Source organism: Lagopus muta, chromosome 5 (genome assembly GCF_023343835.1).
Source record: "Lagopus muta isolate bLagMut1 chromosome 5, bLagMut1 primary, whole genome shotgun sequence".
NCBI classification, from domain to species: domain Eukaryota; kingdom Metazoa; phylum Chordata; class Aves; order Galliformes; family Phasianidae; genus Lagopus; species Lagopus muta.
Genome location: NC_064437.1, coordinates 51,224,312 through 51,238,077, shown reverse-complemented (window position 1 = coordinate 51,238,077; position 13,766 = coordinate 51,224,312). Strand labels below are relative to the sequence as shown.

General features: G+C 41.2%; 1 protein-coding gene across 4 annotated transcripts in view; it reads right to left on the bottom strand.

Annotated features, from left to right (window-relative positions):
* IDE (insulin degrading enzyme) overlaps positions 1 to 5,711 on the bottom strand; it is a 53,870-nt gene extending 48,159 nt beyond the window's left edge. Inside the window, exon 1 of one of the 4 annotated variants that reach the window (XM_048945269.1) lies at positions 5,654 to 5,711. Coding sequence is in view for 2 of the 4 variants with exons in the window: in XM_048945268.1 (XP_048801225.1) it covers positions 5,315 to 5,418 (104 nt within the window). In the remaining 2 variants the exon portion in view is untranslated. Of the gene's footprint in view, positions 1 to 4,780; positions 4,803 to 5,314; positions 5,564 to 5,653 lie in introns of those variants that run through there. The other 3 variants (XM_048945268.1, XM_048945267.1, XM_048945270.1) reach the window with 3 other exon arrangements.
* Between the last annotated feature and the right edge of the window lie 8,055 nt (positions 5,712 to 13,766).

The window sequence follows — 13,766 nt, the reverse complement described above, 5'->3', positions numbered from 1 at the left end:
AGATGCGTCCCTATTCAGTGACTGGGAAATCTTTAACATTCTTCCATCAAAATGACTTCACTTGTACAAGAAAAGTCTAAGGCAGTTTGCAGTAAAGTGATATTCTATTATTTAAGGTCCATCTTTGTAACAAGTTGTAGGGAGGCAGTCCCTCAAAACCAGTGAGGTTTCCTGGGAAAGCCAGCTTCCACCTGCAGAGTACAAGAGTGGGATTAAGTGATACGTGAGTCTTCCTACTTATTTTAGTCTAAGTTATTTTAGTAAACTTGTTGTAATTAAAAATCAACCACCACAGTCATGCCTAAGTTTAGTGTTTGAACAATTAAAGACCATATTTGAAAACCAATTAACAGAAACTCCTGAGAGATGCCTTCATTGCATGAATGTAACTAGCTAATAAAAATATGACCCTGAAAGCACAAACTCCAAAGCACTTTTCAAGATTTGTGGTTACAACAGGCTGCACAAGTTGAACTCAAATGTTGATAAGTAAGTCTGACCAGACAAATGGCTATAAACACTCATCAGCTTGAAGTAACCAGCCGGAGGACGACCAACATCTCTGCAGATTTCCATGCCTATTTTCAACATATATCAGTTGTCTTAAAACTTGGGATTCCCTGAAGCTTTCATACAACTGAACCTGAATTTCTTTTATGCATATCTGTGGGAGCATTGATGTGCTTGCTGTAAGTTTACAGTGTATATACTAGAATCCGCACTGTTCCTAGTCTTCAATTCATGTCTCATGTGTTCCGATTACACTTCACATGTCATGCTGGCTGCAATACAAATATTCTAACTCCACACTGACAACAGTAACAGCCAATCTCATTTTCTATCTGTTTCAAGATCCATATTTTAATTGCATGCCCACCTGTATTTTAGTTTTCTTTTAAATTTCAAATTTCACTGCCTACCACTTACCAGAGGGAAACCTTTCTCAAGTCCTAACTTCTTTGTTCTGTCTTGTAAGGGATCTAGCACTGACTCAAGCAGCCTGTATTACCTACTAATCCTTGTGGTTTACAGTCCTTAGTAACTTAGACAAAAACTTCTTCAGCTGGCAATGCCTGGAGCAAAAGAAGAGCTGTGTGCTTCAGCAGGAGGCCTGGGGCTGCAGAACTACAGCCAAGAGAACTCACAGTAAGTTTTCTCTCCTTTCCTGCAGTGAATTATTATCACTGAGTGAAGCACTGTGGAAGATTCCATGAACTTCCTTAGCTACAAACTAGTGGCTCTGCAGTTATAAAATAAATCTCCATTCTTTCACATGTCTTTAACCCTCATATCCTTTAAGTCTGCCATTCCTCACGGCAGCAGCAGCATTTGACAGCATTGTGACATCTTTATGAGCCCAACAGTGAAATTAGCAATAAACCAACCTGTAACTGACCAGCTCTCTCAGCTTATTGATTCACTTGTACACCACAATTAAAAGTTTATTTTTTAAACTAAACTGTATTCAGAACAGTTGTTTTCCTAAAATCAGGCTGCTGTTTTTATTAAGGCATATAGACACTTCCATATACACCATCAATATATTACAAATTTGAACAGAAAGCAAGTAATCTCAACAAGCATAATTAAATTTTCCAGGCAACTAATGCCATAAAGGATGCTTAAGAATAATCATCATAAACCATTCAGGTTACGTGGTTCAAAAGTAGCCCAACTTAGTAAGTATTCTTCTACACACAGAGAGATTAAAACAGTTTATGTGATTCAAAATACATAACCCACTGCAGCAATCTGCTGTGAATTTACTTGTCAAGAAGCTACAGAATGTATCTCAGATTCCAACACGTTCCTGATGCTGATCTGAATAAATGTGATTGCATACACAGACTGACTAAGGAGATAAACCATGACTTAATCAGTGCTCCCAAGTTATTAAAAACAACTAATCGTGCCAAATCAGGCAAGTTTGAGGACGATGAATATTTATAAGGCTTTGTCATGTAGTTCATTTTGAAGAAATTCTGAAGTCTAACTACAAGAAAGCATTTTCAGAACCTTAGCGTCCAGCTTTCTGCCAGGTCTGGAACCCACAGAAAACTCCCTCTTAATGACAGCGGCCAGGGCAGATGCTGCCTTCCTTGCTCTCCCTCTCAGAAGGGTCCATATCTTCTGCAGCTTCTATGTTACATCCATAAGGCTCGGTCTGCTACAGATTTCATTGCCAGGTGGCTGTAAAACTGGGCATGATTACCAGCAGCATTAATGAGATGACAGCACATTGGGAACTTGGCAAAACCAAGGACCATGGTAGTTTCACCTGTACAATTCAGGCCTGAACAGCAAAACATCATGTTTTCAGCAGCCTTGGCTTGGTGAAACAGGATGGGATCAAGATACCAAAGCTAACTCAGTGCCTTAAAATTATATTCCTTTGCTTGAACATTTTATAGTTTCCAAAGGTTAAAAAAAGAAAAGAAAAAAAATGAAAAAGGCAGAACGTTATACAGTCTGCCAGCAGACACAGCAGTAAAGGATAACCATTTTTTTCATAAACTTCTAAATCACTTTAGCTTACATTCTCTCTCTTTAAAAATTCCCCGCAAAGAATTCATTAAACATCTTCCAGGATAAAAAAATATTTTATCCAGGTTCAAATGAAACAATCATTTCCCCAGTATTTGTTGCTTCAATTAGGCAATATCAAATTCTAATGCTTGAACAATACAGTGGGTGGGTTTTTTTTGTTGTTTTGTTTTGTTTTTTTTTTTAAACATTTAAGCAAAATTATCTGGGGTTTTGGTCTTCAGACAATTATAACGATACAGATTCTTCAGAATGAATTCCTAAGTCTGGCACAGTATTTTACATTGCATCATTATACGCATCAGCCTCAAATCACGTGCTAAGAACAAGACTGATAACAGTTTCCATGTCATATGCTTATGTACTTGAAAAGTGTATTTTACTTTCTTCAGAAACACTCACATGAATTCATTTCACTGTGCTATGCATCAAATCCCCACAAGCCAGCAGGATTCCCCTTCACCCTTCCTCCCTTCCTGACATTTCCCACCATTCCAGGGCATGATCCACAGCTACAGGGCAGCAGCAGTGCCAGCACAGCCCTGCATGTGCCAGGAGAGACTGCTGTGCTTTATTCTAGAATGGATTGGGATGTGTACTTCATACATTTTGTCAGCAACTAACACATCAGATTGTCCAAGACTGTCTGTAAAGCCAACTCACCTAACACTTTATGCAACCATCTGTCTCAAACCCTCAAACTTAAAAACTTGTGAGGTCTGAAGAAAAAAAACAAATATATAAAAAGACTAAAACTTTCCTTACACTGCACAACAGAAGTGCATTGAAAGATATGAGAACTGGCAAGAAAAACTGATCTAGTAACAAAACCACAAAGAACTTTGGGATTTGGTATCATGAACAGCACTGTAATCCCCTGTTAAAAACAACTGCTTACTTAACACTAGAGCTTTGACAGAACCAACAGAGCTATAACAATGAGCAGTGTCCTGTGGTGTTTCAGCAAAGGAATTCCAGATTGTTTACCTATTTTTGTTCTAATTTTTATGATTTTAGACAATTCAGTTCAAGTTCTACTGCTAACACCCTGAATAAATCTTCAACTTAGAGCAATTTTTTCCATTTCAATCTTTCAGACAAGATACAGTTCTGACTCATTCTAAAAACAACTTGCAGAAGGTCAGGCCTTCTAAATAGAGAGCTACAGTGAATCAACTTTTGAACAAGCCTCAACAAAAATCACCTGACCGAAAATATACAGCCCTACATCATTGTAGGCATAGTACAATTAAATTAATTCCTCTTCAGATATTCTCATTACAAAGAGTCCTTCTGCTATCTTGTTAGAAAGACCAACATTATGAAAGTACCCAATACGATAGAATTAATATATCACAAAAATCAACCCAATATGACTTCCCAAATGCTCTGATAGTATTTTTAGTAAATGACTTCAGTGAGCAACCATCACCTGCAGTGACCCCTAACCATGTGCTAACACCTTCCAGCTCACTGAAACGCTAGAGGTAAGGAACCTTTTTCCCTCTTCCCTCCTTCTCTGGAGGTAGCAGAGCAGGGAACTACTACTGTGTTCACATGCAATATGAGGTGTATTGCTGACACTCTGATAAAGTTCCTGAACGTAGGGACTCTGCCACAGTCTTACACACATGTAAATACACTTGTAGGGACATCCCAACACCAGTATAATTTGCTCTTTAATTGAGGCTAAAGCAGCTAATTTCAATGCTGTATGCAAGATGAGAAGAGATAAGGCGGCCTAACTTGGAAATTATCCCCGTTACTCAATTATTAAAATATATCTGTTACCAGAGTCTTAATTTTCACAAGTTCTCCATCTTTAAAAAACAACAACAACAAAAACCTATGTGAAGTACTAAGCCTCCTCTGCCCCCTCTCATTTCATTATCATTTATCTAGATCCTAATCCACAATCAAATGGATGATTAATTCATGGTTGTAGGCAGTATGAAAACACAACAGGCCTACTCACACACACCAAAATCTAAATACTCTATACATTCAAACACTCCAAGAGAAGTAATCCAGCAGAAGGAACGACAGCAGCAGCTCAGAGCACACACTGTGGATTACCTTCACAGCAGCCAACAGACAGGGTACATTCATGCCGTGGTGCACACAGCAATCACAAACAATAACGGTGCGCCCAAAGTTTGCCACACGAGCAGTTGACAGCATGAGTCATCATAAGTCATTTGTTTTCCCAAAGAAAAAAGCTACTTTGCCGTCTTACTTTTTTGCCGTTAAACATAGCTTTGGCCATCAGGGTAACGGGCACGGCACCTACAGAAGGAAGAGAACAAAGTTCCCCTCTCCTTCCTGTCAACTTTGGATAACTCGGAGCAATGTTATTTCTGCCCCGTTTGGGATTTTACGCTTCAGGAGAGCAGGGCGAGCTAAGCAACATCAGAACTCCTTTTTAAAAGGAAAATGAAGGCAAAAAAAACGCAACAACATGATTGCGACCAGTAAGCCCACCAGGCACGCAAAGGAGTTCTTCACGCAAAGGACGCCCGCCCTGCCGGTACCGGCGGCGCAGAGCAGGGCACACGCAGGCCGCCCGCCCCCCGCTCCCCTTACGGTTTCCCCACGGCTCCGCGTTCCGGGCTGCCCTCGTTCCCCACAGAGCCGGGGCCGCCCCGGCCGCACAGCGCGCCTCCGCCCCGGCCCTCACACAACGTGGGGGTTGCAGGCGGATCTCCGGCCCCTCACGGCAGCGCCGTTTCCCCTCCGCCCGGTTCCCCCGCCTCACGCGCACGCACCGTACCCGAGAAAGCCGCGCCGAGGGGCGAACTGCGAGGCCGGGGCGGCCCAAGGACGCGCACAGCCCAGCAGAGCCCTCCTTAGTTCAGGGAGCAGCCGCTGCCGCATATCCCAGCCCCGCCGCCCGCGCCCGGCTTCTCCCCGCCGCACGGCCCGGCCCGGTCCCGCTCAGCAGACGCCGCTCCTCAGCTCAGCTCAGCGCCGCGGTCGGCGGCGGCGCCATCTTCTCCGCCCGCCTCCCCTCCCAGCCCGGCCAATCCCTCCCCGGTGCCCTCGGGGTCCCGTCCGCCCTCCTCGCCCGGCGGGCCCGCTTTCACCGAGCCGGGCCTAACGGGGCCCGTACCTGGGGGCACCTCGGGCTGCCTCTGCTGCCGGCGGGGCGGGGGCTGCGGCTGGGGAGGGGGCGGGGGGCCTCTGGGAGGAGGCGGAGGCGGCAGAGGGGGTGGGTGGCTGGGCGGGGAGCCGGGGCGACACTCGTTGTGGCGGGTAGGCCCCCGAGCCGCGCCCGGCGGAGGCAGACGGAGCGAAGGGCAGCGGGAGCGCTCCGCCGCCGCCTTGAGGGACCGCGCGGGGCCCGGCCGTTTCCCTGCTGGCGAAAGCCGAGACAAAAGGTAATTGGATGCCTCTTAATTTGAGTTCGGTGCCGCCCTGAGCGGCTGAGATTTCAGTTCTCGTCGTGGAGCCGGTGTCTGAACCCTCCCTGCCCGCGGGGAGAGGAATTAAGCTTTGGGAGCGATCCTGTAGCAGCCGCGTGGCCTCCGCTCACCGCCCGTGAGCTGCGGGCTGCCTCAGAACGTGCGAGTGCTGGGTTGGATCAGCTGCTGCTGTAACTGTGGGCCTCCGGATTTCTGGGGAGATATTTCGTTCTTCTGTTGGTATACTTGCCTGTGGGAAGGCGGTGGTTGTGGCTGGCTACTTAAATTCATTTTTAGGAAAAAAACGCTAAAAATATCACCACAACACCTGTTTGTGTTTCTAATAACTTGCTTTCTTCAGATGTAGCTTGTTTCGACTGTCCTATTTAACAAAACTTAAAAATACTGAAAATATCTCAATTTGTTACGTTTGGTGCCCACTTTTAGTCCATGTCCTTACAGGCGGTAGGTCACAGCTGGAAGCGCTTCGCAGGACCCTGCTGTCCTTCAGAACCCAGTGGCTCAGCTCAGACTATTCCTGTATCCATAGATGGGAGTGAAGATGTATCTGATGGAGCTTTAAACCTGTTGTCTTTGGTCAAATTAGCTGTTTAGAATGGGAGCATGGTACTCCAGATGGTCAACAAAATCTGTCAGGAAGTTTTGGTAGACATTCAGCTGCTGTTTCCCATTGAAGCCTGGGCTGCTATAGAGACGTTCCTATCTGTACCTGAGCTTCCTAATTTAAAGTAGTCATGTCTGTATCAAGCACACCCACACTCTGGTCTCAGTTTAGATACAGAACTGTCTCACAAGTTAACTAAACCTGGTTAGAGCAAAGCAATACTCTTTGCCTAAATTAACTGGTTGGATTTAGAATTGTGTGGGAGCCTAGTTTTAACACAACATGGTACATCATGGAAAAAGGAAGTGTCACGTTGTCCTCATAAGATTCTAGTTTGAGGTAATCTGCTTTTATTCCATTTCCTAGTGTATGTAAAAGAGAAGATAAGGACAGAGGGAAAAAGGAAAGGATAAGTGATGAGATCTTTAATCTTAATTCTGTCCTATCACTGTTGCCTGAGCATCAAAAAGGGTAATACTGCTGTATTGAGAAGGCGGCAAACTGCCAACTGATTGCCTTTTAGTGATAGATCTGCTTTCTTCCTGAAGCAACCAGGGGATTAAAAGGTTGGGATTTGGAGTAGAAGAAATGCTTCTGCCTCTTTTGCTATTAAAAGTTGTAGATGGGTTGTATCAGCTCTCATGTGAAAGATGCAAAAATGTACAAGCGGTTTTTTCCTTTTTCAGGTCCTAAAGAATTTTCTACCCTAATGCACCCTGTTTTTTTCAGCTGTTAGTTGCTCTGATAAATACTACCTTTCTCTATAGATCTTGCCTAATCTATGTTTATATACGTCAACAGTTTAAGAACTGGTTCAGCCCGGTTCTGTGATTAATGGGGTGGTGGGACATATGGACCCATGCCCCGGGAAAAGGGAATGGGAAAAAGGGTAGTGAGATAGGCCTAAAAATAAAACAGTGGCAACAATCTGAGGAGGAAAGCTAATTTACTAAAAAAGATATCAAAATGCAAAATAACGCAATATAATACAGTATAATTGGAATTGAAGCTAATAAATAAAATGAGAGTGTACAAAAACCAAAGGCTTTACTCTAATGCTGAAGGCAAGATGTCTAGCCGGGCAAAAGAGAGAGACATCTTGTGATCTGCAAACAGTTCTATCTTTCCCTCTGAGTGGAAAATGGAAACAAAACAAGGCAAAGCCCTCTGTGGTATGTAGTATGTTGTTTTGTTCTCTTCTGAAAGCCAAGTACCTGGAACTACCCATGGACCTGGAGTATTAACCCTTTAACTCCCAGTGCACTACATGATGTTATGATGTGGAATACAGATAACCAAAAATCATAAAACCATGGAACTTACTACATCAGCAGAACTGTGGGATTTTGGGAGTAGTCGCAACTAGAGCGAGGGCTTCTCCTTGTGTAGCTGTGATGATGAAAGATCACATCTTCACACGCCAAACACAATATAGTTCTTCACACCTACTATTCTTTACACCTGTCTTACTGAGTCTATTCCCTCTTTAGAGGCCATGCTGTTGCACTGATATTTATTTGGAATGCATATTATTATAATTAACTACTCTCTGTTTCAGTTTATATACTAACCAGAAACCACCTTTATCCAAAATTTGGACATATTTTGCATGTTTTTCAAGAATTTTTAATATAACGCTATTAGCAAAAGTGAAAAACTTTCTCTATTAAACAGCCCAGCTGTTTAATTCTTTTTTCCTTATAGGACTTTAATTGCTTCAAGGCAGTTGGTGCTGATTTTCTTATCTGCTCTAGAGAAAAAAAAAGTGTTGTCAAAAACGATTAGGACTTAAGATTTGGAGTCACTATGGAAATTGTCAAAAATTCCCATGAAGAAGCCTCATAAAGAAGCAGATCTCTCTTCAGGATATGTGACATGGCTGTACGGTGCAAGAAGAGCAATCCTAAAGGTAGTCAGGTTCAAAACTGTCTAGAATAAAACAGGTATTTTCTATTCCTGTTGAAAACTGAGGGAACAAATGTTAAACTCCAATTACAGTCTTGTCATGTTTCTAATAGAAGCTCATTTTTCCACCTACCTAAAATTCTGGAGTCAAGTAAAATTGCAGTTGGATTTCTGTGGGTTACTCCAAAAGTAATGCCTCCTATTTACTTCCATGAAAACTACAACAGCTATAAAGAGCACAGTAACACTATACGACAGTGCAAATGCTCAGCTATAAAACTATTTTTTCAACATAGTCACCACCATTAGTTATGCATTTTTGTCAGCAATGAACAAGAGCCCGCATGCTATCCTCATAAAAATCTGTACCAGTGGAGGTGACCACTGCTACCAATGCTAAAGTGCACCACCCACCATCTTGTTTGATCTCTGTACAATGTTCAGCACGTGCTGATGAATGTCAATGGGTGCCATTGTTTCCACATGGAGAAATTCAGTGACACACCCATGCTTCATGCACACTTTTTTGTCTGACGCCACTGTGTCAGACTGCCCCTCTGCTGCCATCTGTCACATGGCAACAAAACATAAGGAATATTGGTGGGAAGGTTCAACCTCTACTTCTATACCACCAACATCTGCTTCTGACACTGTGGGCCAACAGAATAAGAGGCATTACTTTTGGAGCAGCTCTTATAAAATGCCTCTGAAGAAATCTGGCCTCAGGCTGAAAAAAATCCCAAAGGTTATGGTTATTTCCATGCTAAAATAAATAGAGATAGCTTCATAACAAGGTGTAGGTGTAAAAAGCATTATTGATCACTGCTGGAATATGTTTAGCCACAACACCTGTGCATATAACTGTAAATTCCCTAACAGAACCTTTATACATCAGAGAAGTCATGTATAAATGTGATACATTGAACTGCAATTATGTTACAATAATCAGGTACATTTTCTTAGAAAATTGAGATTAGACATACTAAATATCTCCCATATCTCTATTAAAAAAAATTGTTTTTCTCCAATGGTTTGTTAACAGAAGCATTTAATGCCTGTAATTGTACAGGTATTGTTTAACAGGTATAATTTCATCTGTTGAGAGACCTATTTTCATATGTTTAGACACTGAAGAAAAGGATTGTCAGTAGTAAGGTCAGACATTTTTATGCCAGTACAATTCAATTTTCTCTGTTAAACTTTCTTAATCTCCCAAACTTCACAGCTAAATAGAATAATTACAGTTGCACAAACAACTGTCAGAAGCTTAATGTTCTATATGAGCTTAATGTTCTATATGACCACTCTTCACCAGTTTCAGCGATACAGGTATGTATAAACATCTTTCTTAGTATATGATACATTTATTTGTATATTCAGGACAGCTTTCCTATTTAAAATAATATTCACTGACGCCTTGACACATTTCTGTTTTTCAACTTGTTTTGTTTCCGGGGTTTTCCTAATAAGTTTTGGTGTAAGTGTAATTTCTTTTTCCCTTTTATTTTTTGTGTTTGTATATATGACAATCTATCTGATGCTCCATAACTTCTTGTTTTATTATTTGTTTCAGACACAGAAGGGAAAAAAAAAAGATGTTATTTACTCTGTGTGACGCATACCTAAATGCAGTCACTGAGATACAACAGTCTCAGGTAATGGAAAGATACCATAATATTCCTGACGAAGGATGCTTCTCTGTTTTCTGCACTAAGTTTAAAAACAATGAAATGAATAAAATGAATTAATATTTTGAAATATGAAATTCAGAAAATAATGAGAAGTTGAGGAGACACTTCTTTTTGACTTCAGTAGGTCCTATTAAACCTATGTTTGCAGTTTTCGCATCCATTTTTTTTTTTTAATGTAAAAATATCATCTAGCTGCATGTCCTAATTGAGAATAAGTAAGTATAAGGAGAAAGTTAAGCTTTGCTCTGAAGTGATTATACAAATGCATGCTATCCTGTAGGTATGGTGTTGATTTTTTTTTTATGTTGCCTCTAACAAGTTTAGAAGTCCCACCACCCGACAGTGCGTGATCTGGCACATACACATGAAAAAGAGACCTTTATTCTGTGTACTTTCTCTGATTATTTGTAACCAATTCTCTTTTCACTGATGTTGCAAATGCATTAAGTCGTTAAATGTTTACAATGAGGTATTTAGTTTATCACATCTTATCTTCCATTTATACCAGTGAAACAGCTTTTTTTTATTACTGTGACTGAAGGAAACTGCTGTCCTCAGCATGAAATACACCAGCACAGTGTGTAAGTTTTTATTGTTCAACTTTCTATATGTGGAAAACAAAGAGTTCAGAATTTTGCTGTCCAGCTGGGCTGGTTGTTCAAGAGGTGGAGATTGCGTTACGTAAATCTGAGTTACGGGTCATCTCCTCTTTAATGTCATACAATTAATCAGTACATTTTTATTCTGTATTACTGGTAATATTAAACAGGATGTGACCAAAACTATCTCTTTTTACTAAACATTGTTGGAGTTAAACTTGCTGCTAATTCTTCAGCGGTGATTGCATGTGGAGACCCTTCTGTAAGCCTATTTCAGCTTATATAATGTGTACCATATTGGTAGCTAAAAGAGGTTCTGTTGAGCCTTGAAGAAGTCTTGGCCAAGCTTATAATTATATCTCTCCATTATTATTACTTTCCTAATTCTTAGCTAATCATGTTTTAGTGTCAACAATTCTATTTGCCAAGCCTCCATACATATAATTATCCAGGTCATCTGATTTGATTTATTGAGTTAGTTTTGAAACATTCATATATAAAACATGGGCTTGTTTTCAAGGTTTATTGAAAATTTTTTATCAATAAGTAGGGATTAGTAATCTCTACTGAAATCGTTATGGCAGATGTGTGTATTTCTATGTGGATTATTTTTCTGTAAGGCTTTTTGTCTTTTCCTAAAAAGAAAAAAATAAAACATTTCTCACAGTACAGTGTACATGCATTCCTAAAGGTTGTTCTCCTAACTACTGTTTAGACTATCCTAAATATTCTTCTTTCTTTCTCGTGTTTACTTTCATTGCTCGTGAAATGCCAGCTCCCTGTTACTCAGTTTGTGTTTATTGTATTAGGCTGTCATGGAGTTGACCAGATCAATCTATGTCCGTGACAGGGGCAACAGGCCTCTGCCCTCCCCCCCCCACCCCAGTCCCACAAAAAATGGGAAGGAAGGAAGGGAGGAAAAGAACAGAGGCGACAATCTATGGAGGAAAACTTATTTTACTATAATATCGGAATACAAGATAACACAATATAATACAATTTAATTGAAATTGAGATTAATAAATCAGACAAGATGAGAGAGAGAGTTCCCGGGACCGAGTCAAACTGGAGAAGCTTGGAACGGCTAGGAAAGCACCTCCAGCACCCACTGCAAGGCAGCAAGAGAGCGCCCCCCCCACCTGGAAGGGTCAGATCCCATGACTGCTGTAATGTACAGGGTTAGGTACCTGGGATTGGGCATTAACACTTTAATACCCCATACACTACATGATGTTTTGATGTGGAATACTGAAACCCAAAATAAAAACAAACAAACAAATGAACAAAAAACATAGAACCATGACATAGGCTCAACCTAATCTCAGGAAATGTATGACCATTGTGCTATCCATCGACTAGGTATGACAGAGCTACAGCTATTAAACTGCAATTGTTAAGCTACCTTGATTACCAGAAGTTCCTGCTTTCCATTTACCACAGATTTAGCTCCTAGTAATTAGATTGATTCCTATTTAAACGCAAGTTTGTATGATCTCTTGTATGTTAATGACAGATGTGTTCACATTTTAAGCAAAATTCTGACTAATGCAGATCATACTTTCGTACTAGAAAAGAACAGAGAGGCAGAAATGAGATGAAAAGACATCTTGTCTGTCAGTGCTGCCTTCTTTTCTATGATCTGTATGAGGGAGGAGAGAGCAAAAAGTAAAGTTTCAGAATGTTTACATAACCTGCATTCAGCTTGTCCAGTCTAGCAGAAACTCCAGTACAACTGTAAGTATGATTTATTTTTCACTCCTAGCACACTAATAATAATAATAAAAAAAAAAAAAAAAAGTAAGAATGATTGTGGTCTCAATTTGCAATTGCTGTTGCTTTTGTATTAATTTTCCTACTTAGTTAAATTTTAACTGAAACAAAATGTATTATTGTGATTTTAGTGTTTCATTAGAGGCCCATAGATTTCTAAGTGTTTCATCAACCCACCAAAGTCATTGTGGTTGCAAAGATAGGCTTCAACACTGGTAGAAATCATAGATTCTGTACTTTTCTGTGCTTATGAATTAAAAGATTTTTTTTTGTTATTACAAGCATTTGCTTGGATTCATTGCCTTATTTTCTGGGGTAGAGCCCAAACAATTTAAATGGGTATTGAAAGGCAGCAGTTCATCTGGTGGTTACAAACTTGTAAACGTTTGTTCTTGCAAAGTAATTCTATTTTCATGTAGTATATATATTCTATGTAGTATTTGCTATTATATTTGCTTTGCTTCATATGTATTATTGCTACATATATGTTGGTATTGTTTTCAGTGGCATAAAATCAGTAAGGTCTTACGTGGAACAAAGAACGGGCAGTGGGTGAGAGAGGCTGCTAATGAACATTGCTGTTAAGCACTGAAGATTTCCTAGCTGTTATCCTGCCTCATCCTCAGCCCGTATTTAATGTCAGACACATTTCGTGTTCTCTGAATGAATGCCTGCTTCCAGCACACCAAGAACCAGCACCTCGTGTCCTTCCCTGTTACGTCTGCGATGAAAGTAATGAGCTCTGACATTGCTCTAACTTTGGAGGTAAATGGTGAAGGAGCACCACGTGCTGCTGCTTCGTGGCACTGTCACAAAAAGGACCACAAGCCTTGCAGGCTGGGATTCATTCTATTGGCTGTAAGAGCTCATGGAGGAGGTATAAGTTTCAAAGCATCCATTTAAAAAAAATAAGGGGTGGGGAAGGAACCTGTGGAATTATAGGTGGTAATCCTAGTTTGGGTAACTGGAAAGGCCCTAAAACAGCAACTAAAAGCACCGTAGTAGATGACGCTATGCACACGTGTAAGGATCCCATATGAACTCTTGAGAGCAAACCGTCCCGGACCGATTATATCTCCGGTGGCAGCCGCTCCTCCCCTGTGCCGCAGGACCTGCCCGCAGTCAAGGCCATACTCGGCGAAACGCTCCGCGCTGCCCTGCAGCGGGGCAGAGCGGTGCGCTCTCAGGCCCGCTCTCTGGCGCCCCCTCCCGGCTCGGTTTCGGGGCGGGG